We start from the raw sequence: 19,409 nt of genomic DNA on the forward strand, positions 1-19,409 counted from the left end.
CGGATCTCTCTCATCAATGAAATCAGCAGCTGCTGCTTTTTGTCGGCGGCGTGATTTTCTCAGAATAGCTCGGGACATAAGGAATCGGCGATCGTGTCCCGAGGAATCGATCGGCCGAGGCGATGTGTACGGATCCGCGACCGATGGACGGCGATCCCAGAGCGATCCGAGAGATGAGCAGGCAAGAGGACAAGCTTCATGGGAGATGCCCCGTGAGCGGGCGAGACGAACTCGGATTAGACACGGGCTATGGGGGACTGCGCGCCACCCGGCTTTTCGGCCTGGCCTGGGATTCTACTCGAGTGGATTCTACACCGGCCGGTTTCTCTCCACATCGCTGAATAGATCTAATTCCGTGTGGCTGCCATTTCCCGCTCGCGAAAAATGCGAAACGAGCGAAACGGTAATCTCCTCTTTCCTCGCTTATTGTTGCGATATTAAAAAAACGCACGAAAAATCTCTCAAATTTTTTCAACTCTTTGCACACAATCCGCAATTGCATAATTCGTAATATATAAACTGCAGGAATTAAATGTGACGAAATTAAACAAATTTATGAAATTATTAATTAAAATGTATATTAAAAATTTTTTGTTTCAATTTTGTTTATTAAAAGATTGATAGGAACGATATAATAAATTAGATTAATTTTTTTTCTTAAGATTATCTCCTTAAGAATTGTTTAAATTTATTTATTAATTTTGTAACAGGTCTCTATTATTTTATACGTTATTAGTTTATTATCTACACTTTCTCTCCCTTTTTCTAATTTTCTCTGTCTTTTTCTCGCTCGCGCCGGCTAAATGGACTATATGACGGAAATGAAGGACACGTGTTCAGTCGCGAGGGTGGTCTAGATACCACCCAGCTTCCCTTTTATTATTAGGTCAGGCTTTTCAGGATGATCAGAAGAGCGTTCCCTTCGCGCGTGCTTTTCACGAGAGATTCATTTTACTCGTGAGAAATCCAGAATTTTTCACAAGCGAAATTCTCGTACGAGAACGCTAACTACTTTAATTTAGCTTCAATCTTACGCTCGCTCAAAAAATATCGCGATAAAAGAATTTTCATCTTTTTATGGACGGAACAAATTGAATGTCATGATTCGTTTAAAATTGCGGATCCATTTACAGATTTTCAACTCGCCTGAAATCGAATCGCCTCTCTTTCTTTTTCTCTCTCTCTCTCTCTCTCTCTCTATTTCCCTGCAGAACAAAATACGGGAAAAACTTGTATACGATGTATGTACGCAAAAACGACTAAAAAAATGTTTTATTATCCAGCATACACAATGCTGCTCCATGTTGACGGTTATTTGTTTTTAAGTTATGATTCTTTTTTCCCACGCGTTCTTGCCACTCATAAAGCGTTCGATCGAAGCGGTAAAAAGTAGCGATTTCGATATTCAACCGATTCGTAATACGCGGTTCAGGTCGTCACGTTTTATACGGTAGTTAAATATAAAACACACCAAGCATAAAAGTCCACGTTCTGTATAGGGTATTTTATTTACCTAATCTGTATTCAAGATCGAAATCTTGTTCCATCGCGTACGTGCATTATCAATAAAGCACTTTAATCGAAGACCCGCGGTGACCTAGACTTCCTGTCACACGCTAGTTCATTTTATATCACGATCAATATACTTGTAACAAGCTGATGATACGCGCGTGATTTCTGCCTGATATATTTGTTAGTTATCGATTCTAAATGATTCGATTAATTATTAATGACATTTTTTTCGGAAGTGAATTCTTCCTCGAGAATCTTATTAGAAACTTCTTTGCTTTAGTAAGTATTGGTAGTCAATTATCATCTATAAATATATGTAAATTTCAAAAAGATTAACCGATTAAATTGATTTCGATTGTTACAGATGTGTTGCGAAAAGAATTTTAATTGAAAATCGATTGCAAGAGTACCTTATACAGGGTGTCCCAGACTTAACGAATCAGCCGTTAATGGTAGATTCCTGAGATCATTTGGAAACGAAAATCTTAATACTAAAATGTTGAGGAAGATGTAGTTTCGGCGCTACAAAAGATTAAAGATTACCAATCGGAGCGTTACGTTCTCCTGTGGTCAGGAATAACGCATCAAGGGGCCCGCATATAACACGATAATATCGATATCGATAGAGGGATCAATGTAAAATAAAAAATAAGATTCTGCAGTGATCGTCTTCGATGTGACAGTAGTCAGTAGTTTGAACATTTTTATGAAGTCTTCCTCAACATTTTGGTATTAGAATTTTCGTCCGAGGAATCTGCTATTAGCGATTGATTCGTTAAGTTTGGGACACCCTGTATATAAAGCTAACGTTGAAAACTTTTAAAGAGGGATAGAACCTAGTACACGCATGAAATTGTTCGCAAGTAAATTTGAAATATGCATGTTTAACGAAAACAATTTCGCACGAGCAGCCGTTATAAGACACAATATTTATTATGCAAACTAAAATTGCACGGTTATGCAAATTTCTTTTAAATAATACATGAGTAATTCGGATAATACGAATTTACGATATTTACCAATTTCACTCGTCTTTCAAAATTCCAAACATTTTCGCATCATCTAAAGATAAATGAATAAATATTGTAAGAGATAAAAAGTAATTATTCGAGCATTGTCGGAATTTTTAGACTGATAAATCTAGGTTCCGAGGTAGGGATTTAAGGCGCAGAGATGACAACGTTAACTCTGTATTAGACGCGAGCAAATCCCAGGGATGAAATTTGTCGTGTCGCGAGTAATTTCGAAGAATGTACACGCGGCTGGTAATATTTCTTGAATAAGTCTCGAGGCTGCCTCCAATAACACAACTGCGGACAGAGCCGTAAGCCTCGGAAGTAAGTTTTGCTACGCTCCACATAACTCTGCTCTTCTCTCCTTCTCTCTCTCTCTCTCCCATTCTCCATCTCTCCGTCGTGAACCCGAAAAAGGGCTCTTGCATATTTACCCTTGGCCCGTGCCCTTGCCCTTAGCCCTCGTCAAATGGACCGTTTTATTCAGGAAACATTCCGTCGGTCCTTCATCTTCCGATTCACCCCTTGCGCCCTTTTGTCTCTCACAATTGGTATCTCCTACCCGCGACGATGCCTTTTGAAGCATCCTTGACTCGAATACATCTAAAGACGGACAAGAGACTTTTTTTATTGACGAATTAAACATCGCTGTCACGTTTCGTTTGCCGATGCGAGGAGTCTAATGCTGACGCTCTCGCAAAATTACACTTTAATTTACCATACGTGACACATTCACCGGTTTTTTGACATAATTAATAATCGATACAAGGTATCACATTGTAAATAAATTGGAGAAGAATGTCCATTTTACTCTGTTCGTAATTAAATTACTTGTCGTACGAGTATTGATTAAATATGCGCGGTGCACGATTTTTAGAATTTATCGAGCGCCCGGTACATTTTCAATTAAACGTCAAGCTTGATTTTCGGGGCGCTATTAGTTAACCGCTTATAAATTTTCCAGCGGGAAAGTGAATGGCACCTGGAAAATTCGTCGGCGAGATCTCTCTCTCTCTCTCTCTTTCTTTCCCAACACGCCGTGTATTTAAATGGCGGAAAGTGCAATACGAACGCGAGCCGTAATAATAAACTACACGGAACACTCAGTTTGATATCATTGCTCGTGTAAATGTTGCGCGGGCGCCATTAGCGTCCTTTATCTCCGACAAGTAAATTTTCCAGGACATTTATTGTCAGTGCTTATGGTTAACGCACTCGTGTACGGCCAGCACAAAGGTATCTTTTAAGCTGATACTAATTAAGTGTCGTCGCGCTCATCTTTATTAGGGCTCGGCTATAGGTATCCTACTTACGTTGCGTTGCATAACATGATATATAATTTCACGGCATTATCCCTCTCGTTGCATCTAATCGATCGGTCGAATTTCAGAAATTATGATAAAAGTGTAACTCCAATGGCGATCAAATTGTTTGCGATCCGCATTATATATATTCTAAAAATATCCATAATAAAAGTAATATTCAAAAATATTCGTGCAAAAATGTATAACACCATTTATGCATTTAAAGATACAGGATGTTTCTTAATAAATTCGAAACATTTTAGGAGATGATTCTTTGTCGAAAATTAAAGAAGGTTTTTCATATAAACATATACTTCTACATCCCTCCCTGTGGAGTTACAAAAATCCTCCAAAAATGGGGGTAAAAATTAGGTTTTTATTTTTTTCTCAAATTTGGAACAAGTTTAAGAAATGAAATTAGGTGGATATTTTCGACTAGTAAAGAGGTTATTTATTAATATTTTTTTCAGCCTCCCTATTGTTATAAGGGGATGAAACTAGCAACCCCTATTCAATTTTTTATTAGAACTTTTTAATGGGCCGGAATATGATCATCTAAAAGTATGCATTAAAAAGTTTGATTTATTTAGAAACTTTTTTATTTTTTTTATTTTTTTCATAAAATCAGTAGTTTTCAAGAAAAAAATAAAATACGTTATTGTGCACAGCGCGACGCTAAATAGCATAGGTTTCGAATTACGACAAGTTAAATTTTAAAATAAAAATAAAATTAGAGTAAAAATTTGGAAAATTGGAACAAAAACAAAATTATAATAAAAACCTAAAAAATAAAAACCTAATTTTTACCCTCATATTTGGAGGAGCGTAACTTTACAAGAAGAGATGTAGGAGTATATGTTTATGAAAAACCCTTCTTAATTTTCGACAAAGAATCATCTCCTAAAATTTTGCGCACTTATTAAGAAACACCCTATATAACACAGCTAGTTTTTTTTACGAGTGCATTTCTGCTGTCGACAGGCACGAGTGACTTCCGGAACGATTCATATTTATCGCTTGTTTATCCTTCAATGTTGATTTTCCGCATCACTCATCGTTCCCATTACGAGGAGCATTTTCGTGAGGGTCGCCCTGTATCTTTAATGACCTTTGCGTCCCTTATGCTTTCACAAATTCGAGCTGCACTCGTAGCGATCTATGTACCAAGCGAAACGTATTGGATAAATGCGCAATATAATTCGAGTAATCGAAGATTTTTAATATGCGCAAATTGTAATCATGGAAATTAAATATCGCGGAAAATAATACTCTCTTAGCCAACGTATTATTTGGACAAAATTAGAAAATAATCGCATTTACGTTCGCTTTGTACTTTATAAATGTTGTCATAAATGGAGCGTCTCTTTAATGTACATTAGCCTTAACACAGTGAGGACCATCAATTATACATATATATATTATTTTATTTATTTCTTTTTTCTTTTTTAAGTATTTATACAGCTTTTATTTAAATTATTTAAAATATTTTTCACGGTCGGTCCTGTTGGAATTATTAAACGTATCGTGGATAATCTGCAGACTTTGCAACATGTGCGCGCAACGAGAGAACTTTTAGTCGCTACGTCGGCGTATTGTGTCGTAATATTATCGGTGCTATCAATAATTATAGAAAATTTCAAAGTTTCGCCGTGGGGCAGTCGCCCGTGCTAACGCGAGACACGCGTTACGACACACGAAAGAAACGTTACGCCCCCTTCTCCGAGAAAACACGACGCCGAAACGATAAGATCCTCTTTTTGGCGGCCGTCGTACAATGTATCCTTCATCGTCCTGTCGGGATTTGGAAGTGACGGAGTCGTGCATGCCCTCTCTCGGTGCTTGATGGCCCGTTGTGGTGCAATCAACCCGAATAAGGTAGAAAAAGAGAAAGAGAGAGAGAGAGAGTGGGAGGGAGATGCGATGTGGGAGGAAGGACGAGGGTCATAGAATGGGCACTTAATACGGAATAACTCGTGTGATGCGACGATGACTGTCGAAAATCGACGTGGCGGAGAGATCTCCCGGCCTGGCGGTGTAATTGCCACAGAAATTGACACAGGGTCGGCCGCGCGCGGACGGGCTCGTTTATACTTTTTAATCAAAGCAGAGGCTGTGTTGTGCATTCGCGACAAGACGATTATTATTTATTTTTTGCTCGTTATCGCCCATCGATGTTATTTAGCGTTGCGTGTACCTTTAACGAGCACGATGACTTTCTCTCTTTCTCTCTCTTCGTCTCTCCCCCTCTCTCTCTCTCTCGCCGTTATAAATCATCGAATATTATCTATGCGAACAGTCTGTAGCCGGCTGGGCGCCAAAAAGTATCGCAAGAACGTAATAGACTTTTGGAACAAGAAGCCGATTTGCCGGCGATTGTCGCGTTGCTGGTAATTAATCCCGAAACGACGACCGCGTTCTGCGAGACCAGTTTGTTATCGCTTCCGACGGGGGTGACTTCATTAATTTACATCGAGAAATTCCACGTAGACAATTCGCCATGAATAGGTTCGAAGAGTCTCCCGAAAGTGATCCTCGATCCTTCAAGACGCCGTTGCGTCTTATCTTTCCCCTCGCTTTATCAATCTTTCAATTTTCATCCTTATTAAAATACCTCGTGATTCAATTAAAGGCGCCCATGGACGAGCCGTACAACGCGGCTGTTGTCTGAGAAAAATTACTTATCGCGTAGCCGGTGAGTTTATTTTGAAATCACGCCAACTGTCGGGAAAGACGTTCTAGCTTCTCGGGCCGACGAGGCCGATTTGTTCGTTTTATCTCAGCCGGCGTTCCTCGTTTTTGATCCCGGAGCGAGGGGAAACTACTCACTTAAGATAGAGTATCTGCCTCGTACACAACCGAATCGAGCCGGGCTCCTATCGCGAGGCCGAGTGCTGCTTGTCGTCGTGAGCGAGCACGTCATCGTTCTAATTAATTCCAACGCCCCACGTTCGATTGATCAAGATATAGCGGACGGTGCAATTAGCGGTTCTTCCATCGTAGCTTGATTGATGCACCGGCGTCTCCGCTTGTTCCGTCGACGTGACGCAAAAAGACGAAAACCGATAAGGCGCGTACTGACTTGTGCATTTTTGCGCCGTCCCTCGACCGTCCTTATAGTAAACGGCTCTGTGAGAGGCAGAAGGGCAACCAAGTGCCACATACATGTCGAAAGATTCACAATAATTTACGAAAAAATAAGATAAAAATAAAGATCAATATAAAAGAAATATATATTTATTTATTTAATTATTTATTAACATTTACTAATAAAAATAATAGATCCAAGTATTTAATATATGTATTAATTAATTTATTTATTTATTGTATTTATTAATTAATTAATTTATTAATAATATATGCATAATAATAAATAAAATTAATAGTCGAGATAAATCACTTGAAAAGGAAATTGCAGAAAAAAATCGCTTTAAATTTAATTCCCCCTTCGAGTTAATCGATCGAGGAGAACTGTTGCGGAAAGATTAGCTATAAAGATGCTATGGAGATTTTTTTCGAAGTTACAAGCATGCATTGCATGCGTTCTTCTTCTCGATAATTAATAGTCACGGGGGGGATTTATTTGCGCGCGAGGCAAACGGGCAAGGAGAAACGGCCTCGTTCACACGAGGAGAACTGCTTAGCACACAAATCTTTTTGATAAACCAAGACAAGTGGCGGATCATGTTCGTGCTCAGACGTGGAGCTGCCTTCTCGCGTTAAGACGCCAACATATACCAAAATGACTAGAGCGTTTCTGCTTAGCGCGAATCGCTCGTGTGTGCGCAGAAAATATCCGATTCAGCACATGAATACGTACGTCAAAGAGATGGGAAGAGAGAGAGAGAGAGAGAGAGAGAGAGAGAGAGAGAGTCGAGAAATAAGGTATTTCTTATTTTAACAATAAAAGTACCGGTGCTTGAGCTATCACGCGAGATCCTAGCATAAATTGAATTGTAAGTTAATTTTCAATTGATCAATCGAGAATTATCCGGTGTAGAAGAGGAGGGATTCTAAATGGAATATAGAGACGAGTGGCAGACTAATCGTCCAAATCAGTGATTCCCAAACTATTTCCAACTGATACCTGCTTTTAAGAGAAATGTTTCATTATCATAGTAAAAAATAAAATGTTAATTATAACATTTTTCACATGTCCCAGAAAGTCCACTCTAAATTTTAAGTTAAAATAACTCATTCGTCGTTACTTATTGACAAAGTTAAAATGTTAAATAATTGACACAATACTTTACATTTATTTTTGTTATCGTGACTTTAAATGTAATGTAAAAATAACATACAAATTAATTGAAAATTACATGAAAAAATAGCTACAATAACTCGTAAGAAATGTTGAGGACGTTAACATATAATAGTAATTATTTTAACTTGAATTTTTTGTAATGGAACCTTTGATTTTAGTAAATTTGATTATTTTTGTACGTCAAAGTTGAAGATTATTTGAAGATTCACTTTAACTTTTCTTAGAATGTTAAACTGACTTTGAGACATGTTGATTGTTTAAAATGATTAAGTTAAAAATACTCAAAATAATATTCCATTTCTAAGAGACATGTACAAAGTGTTAAATTATGAAGGTGACATAAATGTAACACATGAAAACGTTATAAAAATAATAACATATAGATCGTATGTTAATTTTACATTGAAGTACTAATCAAAACGTGATAACACAAGAAAATTTTAATAAAATTTTGTGGACGCACAATTTTTTATTGTGTAGCATTCCATAAAGATAACCGAAATGAAACAAGAAATTATTAATCAACAGTTGCTCTTGTGCTTCTCACACAAATATTTCTGAAAAGTTGATTTTATCATAAAGATCAACTGTAAATTGTTTGTGTTGATTTTTAAAATTGTCAAAATATTTAAATTAAAAAAAAATAGCTCTACTTAAATAAAATCTCCTTACCATCCCCTTGTCGTCCAATGCTCCCTTCGAGTATTTTAGCGTCCTCGAGAGATCCACTTTGGGAATCACTGGTCTAAATAGACATCGCGAGAGGAACTTCTAGGAATTAATTTTGCTTTTACAACGTTCTTTTTTCTTTTTTTGCTTTCAGAGAGCCGTGAATTTTGATGATACAACGGACGGGAAGGAGGAGGGGGGGCTAATTTCGTTGTGACTTGAAATTTTCTGACACGCCGCAGCGAACGAACGGCATGTCAGGCTTATTATTGTAGCGCCGAGAGGCACGTCTTCTAAGGCGTGGTCCCATAGTTGCATTCATAATCTGATAAAGATTCCCGAAGCGCGCTTCCGGGCCTAATGAATCCATGTTATATGTTAATAAGCAACTGGCTTTAGACGGATGTCAAAGGGTTTAGGGGCAATTAAATTGACTCGTATGTACACAGCTTAATCTCCTATCCGTGCATTTTGCTCAACATCCCCCAAGCATCGTCTCACCCTCCTCCATCAGCTTTCATTTATCTTACGTTCGCGATCCCGACACCGATCCCATCGTAGGCTCTCGCGTTGCAAGTTGCAATTGAAATTATTCTCAGCGATTTGTCGCAGGTGCGCCGCGCGTTTTCACGCACACGTGGCACTCGCTCTTAATTTAAAAAAAAAAAGATGGCGGGCGTGACGCGCTTATAAATAAAGCGGGAGGCAAACTCTGGGAAACGAAAATAAAATCCGTTGAAAATTAATATCCTTTATCGAGTTTTAAACGCGATTCGCTCCCTCCCCGGGAGAGAGGAGGCTCCAAAGACGCGAGTTCCAATTCCATCGGGAATTTGCGGTCTGTCGAAAAGTAGGAGAGGAGCTCGCTCGATTACCCCCCCCCCCCCCCGCTTACTAGTACTTTAATTACCAAACGCATCTACGCGCCGCGTAATTTCATTCGATATCAGCGAATCGTATTATTATGCCATTCGCTTTACCCGGTACCCTCGATCCTACCCCCGCCTGGCGAATGTAATTTGCCCGAGAGCGTCCCAAAGTCGTAATGTCATTAGCCACGGTACGGCTCTTTTCCGGCATCCGTGGCCCACGGGGCGTTCAAATATCTGAATCTTGTATATACGCAGCACGTGCATGTGCACTCGCGCTTCCGGAAGCTTCCCGGGGGGTGGGGGGGTCGGGGGAAGGGGAGGGATGCTCCACAATATTCCAACCATCGCTTGCATCCCCGATAACGCTATTTAGCTCGACGCGAAAGACACGTGAAGGCGCGATTTCTCTCTCTCTCTCTCGCTCTCTTTTTTAAAGAGGCAATTCTCCCCCGACGGCGGAGCTCTAACTTACGTCACCGAGTTGCGTTTAAGCGCGTGACCTGAAACGGTGATGCCCGAGAACCGGGAGGAAATCTCGAACTTTTTTTTTCCAGCCGCCCGGAAGCGATAATATTCGGCGGGGGTGCTGTTAATATTTTTCTCTCGCCGAGAGTATATTTATATTCTCTCTCCTTCTGTCTCTTTCTGTGCAATTCGGTCTCGGGGGAGGAGGACGGTCGTCCTATCCTTATGAAGGCGTTCGGCGCACGTACGCGCAATTTAAGGGTCGACGATGCCTGTTTCCAGATACCTCGATTTACGACATGACGAGTGAGAACCAGAAGCAATTGTTGTACCTGGGGTATCCATTCTTTTTACACAGTAAAAAATTGTGCGTCCATATGTTAAGATTTTCTTGTCACCACGTTTTGATTAGTACTTCAATGTAAAATTAACATACAACCTATATGTTATTATTTTTATAACGTTTTCATGTGTTACATTTATGTCACCTTCATAACTTAACACTTTGTACATGTCTCTTAGAAAAGGAATATTATTTTGAGTATTTTTAACATAATCATTTTAAACAATCAACATGTCTCAAAGTCAGTTTAACATTCTAAGAAAAGTTAAAGTGAATCTTGAAATAATCTTGAACTTTGACGTACAAAAATAATCAAATTTACTAAAATCAAAGGTTTCCATTACAAATAATTTAAGTTAAAATAATTACTAGTATATGTTAATGTCCTCAACATTTCTTACGAGTTATTGTAGCTATTTTTTCATGTAATTTTCAATTAATTTGTATGCTATTTTTACATTACACTTAAAGTCACGATAACAAAAATAAATGTAAAGTATTGTGTCAATTATTTAACATTTTAACTTTGTCAATAAGTAACATTCGACGAATGAGTTACTTTAACTTAAAATTTAGAGTGGACTTTCTGGGACATGTGAAAAATGTTATAATTAACACTTTATTTTTTACTGTATATAAAATACATTTTTCTAAACGTCGCGTTGCATTACATCTGTCAAATAATTCGAAAGAGAGAGATGTAGATTGTTATATATCTTTATCCACTTAAATTTTGACAATCGTGACGTATCACAGACATTTCCTTTATTATAGTTGTCGGAGACTAAGGATTATTATTTAGCGCGACATTTTCGAAAATTCGCTTCTTCGCTCTAATCCAAATTGCATGACACATGTCACCGTCGTCCTGGTTTTCCGCGGACGGGAATTACTCCGCGGTAAATTATTCTGCGTCGCGTTTCTTCCCTCCTTTTCTCTTTGCCTACCTCTCGAGCTACCGTCCTTGCTCGACGCCCGACCGCAATCGCGAAGCTGAGAAATAATCAGAAACACACAACGAAATCGCGACAAAAGAATTGCTCTTCTCTCTCTCTCTCTTTCTTGTTTTCCTCGGAAAATATAAAAACTAAAGTCGCGGACGACGTCATTAAATTCGCGAATTAAATACCAGCAGCGCAAGGATCGGACCGGATGTAGAAAAATATCCGAGAAAGAGATGCGGTTCATTTTTGCCTAATATCGTCGGGATATACATATGTATATTGTAATTGAATTTCAAATCTGCTCTACATGCATGCGTAATGCAGATTCGACCATATCGCCGATATACGCTATCGATCAGCAAACGACCGTATAAATTTGCGAGACGCATTACTTCTTAATGTCAATACGAGAATCCTTCGCTAACATCTCCAACACTGAGACTCTTCAAATATCGGAGGCGAAAAAATGTTAATATTTATTTTATTACATTATTTAATTATTTAATTTTTTAATTATTTAATTATTCAATTATTCAATTTTTTAATTTTTTAATTTTTTAATTATTTAATTATTTAATTATTTAATTACATCTATCGAATGTGCCATCGGAATCGGGAATTTTGTAGGATTGATTGAAAACGCGACGACTCTTTTTCTTTTTTTTCTTTTTTTTTATAAAACAAACGTGTTTATTTTCATGGTTCTTTGCTGAAATGGAAAGTTGCAATTAATTTAATACATATTTAACAGACTGTGAATATATAATGCGTGTGGTTCCGATGAGCGTATTTACAACAATATAGTATTAATTAGAATTATACACTCCTAAACGCGCGATTATAGTTGAGACGTATCCACGACCAGTAACGTGCGCAGCGCTGGTCTTGTGTGTGTGTGTTTGTGTGTATGTATGTGTGTACGTGTGTGTTTGTGTGTGTGTGTGTGTGTGCTCGGAAATGTGCACGAGTATTTACAAAATTAGATACAATATTTACAGAGAGTTGACTTACGGACTAATAAGCGTTATGCGACCGTTACTTTATCAAGACAGTCGTGAATCTTTAGGAACGGGCTCTCGCGAGGTCTGTCCGTCATTTGACGCTTGACGATTCGCTGTCAAATCCGTCAATCCCATCGGGGGACGATTGACAGCGAACAAATGACCAAGAGTAACACCTCGGGGCGGTTCCAAAGAAGTGTCAGTGTGCGCGAGGAACTTTATCGTAAAATTTTGAGTCCTATAATACGAGAGAAAATATATTTTCGTACACGTGCGCTCTCCTATATCATCGTTTCAACCACTGGAAATTATATTACTCGACAATATGTGTTTCACGTGCGTTTTTACGGCTCGAAATCTACCATGTAAACATGATTCCTTTCGCTGCCCGTTTAAAAATCAAACGGACGAACTGAAAAGCGACGAAAAATACAATATTGCCTCGCTTCTCTCGCGTGAATAACGTTATTCGAGCATCGTTGAAAAAAAAAGGATATAAATATTCGCAATTAAGTTGTCAAACTCATATAATACGGTTACATCGCTAATAAAGTAACAAAGTATCACGTGTAGGATATATGAAATAAATGCGTCCGTCCAAGCGTATCTGAAATAAATATTTATATAAATGGAACACTTTTTACTCTTTCATCCTTTGTAATATCGTTTTGATATTGTTGTTGCAATCATTGTTTAGCGAATGAAAAAGAAAATTACTGTGAAAAAGATGCTTTGGAAACAAAAGGAGAATAATTAATATTCGCAAAATAATCGCGTTGTGCGTCAGCTGCCGATTACATTCACTTATCATCATTATCATCGTATTTGTGCAAACCACGACAAATAATCTATTGACGAATTTGCTGACAGTTATGCCAATTAATGCAAATCGAAACGGCACGATTCTAAACAAAAGAAGCCGCTTGCGAAAGGGATCGAGCGGCAAAACGACTTGTAAATTAGAAATCCATCGATCGCGGTGAAACAAAATTCGCTCGATCGCACTTTCCGGGTCTCCGAGATGATTTATCATGATTTGACGAAATAAATTAATTAATATTAACAAAGAGATTCGCAGAAAGTACACAGTAAAAAATTGTGCGTCCATATGATCCATTAAAATTTTCTTGTGTCACCACGTTTTGATTGGTACTTCAATGTAAAATTAACATACAACCTATATGTTATTATTTTTATAACGTTTTCATGTGTTACGTTTATGTCAACTTCATAACTTAACACTTTGTACATGTCTCTTAGAAATGGAATATTATTTTGAGTATTTTTAACGTAATCATTTTAAACAATCAATATGTCTCAAAGTCAGTTTAACATTCTAAGAAAAGTTAAAGTGAATCTTCAAATAATCTTCAACTTTGACGTACAAAAATAATCAAATTTACTAAAATCAAAGGTTTCTATTACAAATAATTATTATTATATGTTTATATCTCCAACATTTCTTACGAGTTATTGTAACTATTTTTTCATGTAATTTTTAATTAATTTGTACGTTATTTTTACATTACACTTAAAGTCACGATAACAAAAATAAATGTAAAGTATTGTGTCAATTATTTAACATTTTAACTTTGTGAATAAGTAACGACGAATGAATTATTTTAACTTAAAATTTAGAGTGGACTTTCTGGAACATGTGAAAAATGTTATAATCAACATTTTATTTTTTACTGTGTATTGGAAAGATAGCGATGTATGTACAAAAGTAAACGAATAGTCTTAATTATGCGCGCGACTCTAAGTCTCGCTCGTTATAAGTTAAAAAAAAAAGACCGCAAAAATGTAGAATCTAGATCGACGCGGATATCGCGTCATTATTTACAAGACTTAAACCAGAGGAAAGCAAACCGCGTCGACGGAACTCGCGAGTTCCTCGAGCAAGTTCGAAACGTGCTAAGTATTTGGTCGTGACTTGGAAGAACGTTGCGCAACGATATGAAAAAGTAGATACCGCGAGAATGGAATGAAGAGCGACCATCGTCTCGTCTCGTTTCTTTCGAAAAGGAAAGGTCAAGCCGTTGACTCTACTCGTCGCTACATCGATAATAAGCGCAAGGCATCGAATCGACTTGGTTTACGTATATAATATTACTTAGGCGCGTTCGGATCAGCCGTCTGTCATCGATCAGCTGATCTAGTAACCGGAAAGTACGCTGTACACAGTTCGGCCGCGACAATCTTTTCACATCCCGATCTCCTCTCCTCGACGAGACCGAGAGAATCGCGACACGGCCGGGCGATCGCGCCTCGAACGACCGGGCACCGGAAACGAGACGACCGGAAGAGCGAAGGATGGAGGGGGAGAGAGAGCGAGAGTCGGTCGGTCTATCTCCTGCCGGATCGGAGCACGATCACCGCCCTTCTGCGCTAGACGAAGTAAGTACGCGGATTGCCTGGATGCGCGGGGGCGAGAGCCTCCCCTGGAGGCGCGGTGGGCACCACCGGCGGTTCCGGTATCGTGCTGTAGAGGTGGCTACCCCTGGAGAAGAGACTGGCCGGTCGGCCGTTACCCGCGTGAAGCGTGCTGTAGCCGTGCTGATGATGCGGATGGTGCTGATGGTGCTGGTGCTCCGCGCCGCTGTCCTCGTCCTCGGTGCGGCTGGACGCCGAGCTGACGTAGGTGGACTGCGTGGGCGTCGGCGTGGGCGCGTGATGCACCGGAGCGACGAGGACGCCGTTGGGCTTGGTCCACACGTCCACGGCGACGGACGGCGCCGCGGTGTATCGCGTCGGCGTGCGATTGCGGTCGTTGACCTTCTTGCTGTCGCGCTGCCGCTTGTCCACCGAGTCCGGCATCGCGAACCTGAGCTTCTCCCAGAACCTCTTCTCGCCCCAGATCACCACCGTGCACGTCTGCAGCAGCAGCTGCAGCTCCGGGTCCCGGGTGGGCGTCTCGGTGGCCAACAGGACCAGCACTCGGCGCTTCCGCGAGGTAGGCCTGATGTTCTCCAGCGCGGTTCTCAGAGCGGCGCGAAACTCCACGTGCTGCCACTCGTTCGCCAGGAACACGGGCGAGAAGATGATGACGATGCGTCTGGCGGCGGCCGCGGCTGGCGGCAGCGCCTCCTGAGGCCTGGCCGGTGGTAGATCCCGCCAGTGTAAGCAAAGCGCCAGGCCAGCCTGCTCCAGCTCGGCCGCGAGGAACCTGGAGACAAAGTCCTCGTCGCGTTCGCTGTAGACGATGTAACCGTCGTACAGTCGGTCCCTCTCTTCATCAGGCGGCGCCGCCATCTTGCCGAGCCGCAGACCGTAACGCGCGTGGGCCCAGAGTCGCACGTCCTGACGAAAGACGAAGGCCAAGGCGACAAACAGGCAGATGACGATCACGGCCACTAGCGCGCCAGCGAGCAACGGCACAAAGTTACTGCCCAGCAGCGGGATCTCCTGGATGCCGCGACTCACGGCTTCCGTGGACGGGTCGCCGCATCGCACCATGGCCTGGGCGAGGGTCTCGACGCCGTCGCGGCAGTACATCTTCTCCGGGTCGCCCCGGTGCTCCGCGAGCCAGGCGCGCAATCGGGCGGCGTTTCCGCACTCGCAGCTCCAGGCGTTGCCCTCGAGCGCTATCCTGGTGCCGCCGCCGACGCTCGGCAGGGCTTCCCACGGCCGGAAGTCGACGATGCGGTTGCTGTCGAGTCGCAGCGTCTTGAGATTATGCATCTTCTTGAAGGTCGTGTTGCCCACGGTAGCGATAGCGTTGTGATCTAGATACAGCTCCGACATGTGATCGAGCTGATCGAACTCGAAGCCCCGGAGCTCCCGTAGCGCGTTATCCTCGAGGTGGAGAACGCGCAGCGCCTCGACGCCGTTGAACGTACGGTTGTGTATCGCGGCGATGCCGCTGTTATTGAGATACAGTACCTCTAGACGACGCTTGCCGATGAAAACGTGGCTACCGAGGTCGCCGAGCTCGTTGCCGTCCAGGTAAATCTCCGTCGCGTCCATGGGCAATCGCTCGGGCACGTGCTTGTATCCAGCGTTGGAGCAGTCGACGACGTTGCTGGACCAGCTGTGATCGTGATAGCACGAACAATTGTCCGGACAGGTCATCTCGCAGTCGCACGCGTCGAAGTCGCAGCAGTGACAGAGGGCGAAGCAGTGCGCGTCGTATCGGCAGAGAAAGTCCTTGGGCTTCAGGGACATGAGCGGACGTCGCGGCGTGGCGCGTGCGTGCACCATGTCGCACGTGACGTCGTTGAGGTCCATGACGCGCGGATGCTGACGCGACCGGGCCATCTCGTTGATCCGCGGCAACCATTCCATGGTGCAGTCGCAGACGATGGGATTGTTGCCGATGTAAAACGCGGGAAGCTCCCGGTTGTCCGGGACCGTATGAAGAGTCAGGGCGCCAATCTCCAGATTCCTGATCTCGTTGCCGTAAAGCACCACCTTGTCGAGATTCGGTTTCTGCTGAAACGTGCCGGCCGCGACGCTTCGTATTTGATTGTCGTTCAGGAACAGAGTTTCCACGCTATCCGGCACGTTCGCCTCCGTGAGAACCGTGATGAGATTGTAACTGGCGTCCAGCATTTTTATTCGCAACGTGTTGCGCAGCATGTAGTAATCGCCCAGCTCGCTTATCTGATTGGCGTGTATGTCCAGCCATTCTATGCTGCTCGGTAGATGACTGTAGTCGAACCACAGTAACTTATTATCGGACACATTCAGCCAGACGAGCGTCGAGAGACTCGTGAAGGCGCCGCGGATCTCCGTCAATTTGTTCCCGTCCAGTCTTATTGCGCGCAACACCGAATTAGCGGAGAAGGCACTCTGTTCTACGTGACGAATGATATTGTTAGCCAGATTGAGTACCTGCAATGCCGGCAAGGACGCGAACGCCTCGCGCGACACATTCTCCAATTTATTGTCCACCAATCGCAATCCGTACAACTCGTTTAAGCCGGAGAACGAGTCGTTGTCGATCCTTGATACATGATTGTTGCCGAGATCGAGGGTTTTCAGCGACCTCAGTACGCGAACCGCGTAGGGAATCTCCGCCAAAACGTTTCCGCTCAGGGAAAGATCCTGAAGATCCGTGAGATTGACGAACACATGTCTATGCAAACCGCGCAGCCTGTTGCTGTCCAGGAAGAGCTGTTGAAGCGCGCCCAGGCCGATCGTGTGCGGCGGTTCGAACCTAACGATCTTGTTGTGAGACAACGTCAGCGTGTGCAAATTAATGAGTGAGGCGAAGCAGCCATCGAGCAGTGTGTCGATATTGTTGTGCTCGAGCTTGAGGATCTGCAGACTGGTCAGATGCTTGAAGACGTACGCGTCGATCCTCGTGAGGGCGTTGGACGACAGGTCGAGATTGACGAGACGAATCAATCGCGAGAAGGTCCCTCGTTTCACCCAGTGACTGGTCAGCTCGTTTCCGCTGAGGTCCAAGTCCTGGAGCTGCTCGAGACTATCCAGCAGTTCGGGCGCCAGTACCGCGAGGGAATTATTGCTGAGTATGAGCTCTCTCAGGTCCTTCGTCTGGGCGAACAATTCGGGTGGCAGTGCGACGAGTCGGTTGCTGGACATGTTGAGGGCTCGCAGGGACTCGAGACCGGCCAGAGCGTGGTCGCCTACGGCGGCGATCGCGTTCTCCTGTACCCTCAAGACGCTCAAACTACGTAGGCTGCTGAGCGCGCCGTCGAGCAAGGCACTGAGGTCGTTGTTGCTAATGTCCAGGATCTCGAGATTCGACGTGCAGGACTCTATCCGATCCGATAAATTCAGGGACCTGATGTCCTGTAACTTGTTGCGCGTGAGGTTCAACCACGCGAGGCTCTGCTGGACCGGGCAGAGCAGCTCCGGCGGCAGTGTCCACAGATTGTTGTCGGCCAGATCGAGGTACTTCAGTCTCGTCAGGCCACGGAGCGCGTCGCGATCCAGCTCCAGGGTCATGGTCGACAAATCCCCATTTCGCGTCCGGAGGGATAAGCCGCGGAGGTTAGGCACCGACGAAAACACGCCGCCCGGAAGCTGACGGATCTTGCATGAATCGACGCGCAGCTTCAAGAGTCGCGGCAACGACGGCAGGAGATCGTCGATCTCGCCCTCGTGGAAGCTCTCGTCGCTGCACTCTAGCCCCAGGGACGTCACCGAGTCCGTTTGTATCGTCGACAGGTTGCCGATGAGACCAGGCACGTCCGCGATCGTCCTCACTCTGCAGACCAGCTCCTGCTCCCTATCCTCGCCGTCGTCCTTTCTCCACTCGCAGCCGCTCGGCGCCTCGAGGCTCGTGATGCTGCGACCGCGCGCCGCGTCCAGCAGCGCGCCCAGGATGACGACGACGACGAGGACGATCGGCGATCGTTTGGCGCAACGGCTATCCATCCCGGTCCGTCTCGCTGATCGCGCACCTGGTAGAAGATTGTCGAGGAGGTGCTCGAGTATAGACGCTCGCACCGTCACGCACTCATAGTCACCAGCACTCGGTGCGTTTCAACCGCCTTCTGACACTCTCCGGAACTCTTGGAACAACACGATCGCAAATGAAAGAAAAAAAAAAAGAAACGTAGAGGAATAAACCAACCGGACTCTTGCTCGCCGTCGGCGAAGCACACCCGGCTCACACGATCCACGATCTCGTCGTCCGCTCGCGCCAACCAACCGGGCACCGATCGCTCATTCCTCGATGAACGAGCGGACTATCCTCGCGTTACCCGACAATGCGATTACTACAGTCGACGGCGACGACGACGACGGCGACGGCGACGATTGCTACGGTCCGGGGAGAACGACATTCCACCGCGGCGGTCGGAGTGCAACTGAGTTGGAGCGGTTCTATCGACGATCAACGGAGTATCCCGCATAACTAGCGGCATGCGGCTCCCCACCACCGGCCGCGTTCCCCCCACCACTCGGCGCGCGTGTCCCTCCGCGCGCGCCTCCCCTCGATCGGCCCCGAGACAGAGACCCGCGCGGCGCTCCTCTCGACGGACGTTGGATGCCACAGGCTGCCTGAGAATGCAACAAACCAGCTGACTGACAACGCTACTTACTAGGTAAACACT

At 43.6% G+C, this 19,409-nt stretch overlaps 1 protein-coding gene across 1 annotated transcript; it reads right to left on the minus strand.

Moving 5' to 3' along the window:
- Positions 1-11,963: 11,963 nt before the first annotated feature.
- Positions 11,964-19,209, minus strand: LOC145960338 (toll-like receptor Tollo). Its single transcript, XM_083079713.1, has one exon. It carries the CDS (start codon positions 18,727-18,729, stop codon positions 14,773-14,775), a length of 3,957 nt encoding a protein of 1,318 aa, XP_082935839.1. The 5' UTR covers positions 18,730-19,209; the 3' UTR covers positions 11,964-14,772.
- Positions 19,210-19,409: the final 200 nt, after the last annotated feature.

This window comes from Camponotus vicinus, unplaced genomic scaffold (assembly GCF_025532165.1).
Source record: "Camponotus vicinus isolate PSW18456_S1 unplaced genomic scaffold, iyCamVici1.0 SCAF_10, whole genome shotgun sequence".
NCBI lineage: Eukaryota > Metazoa > Arthropoda > Insecta > Hymenoptera > Formicidae > Camponotus > Camponotus vicinus.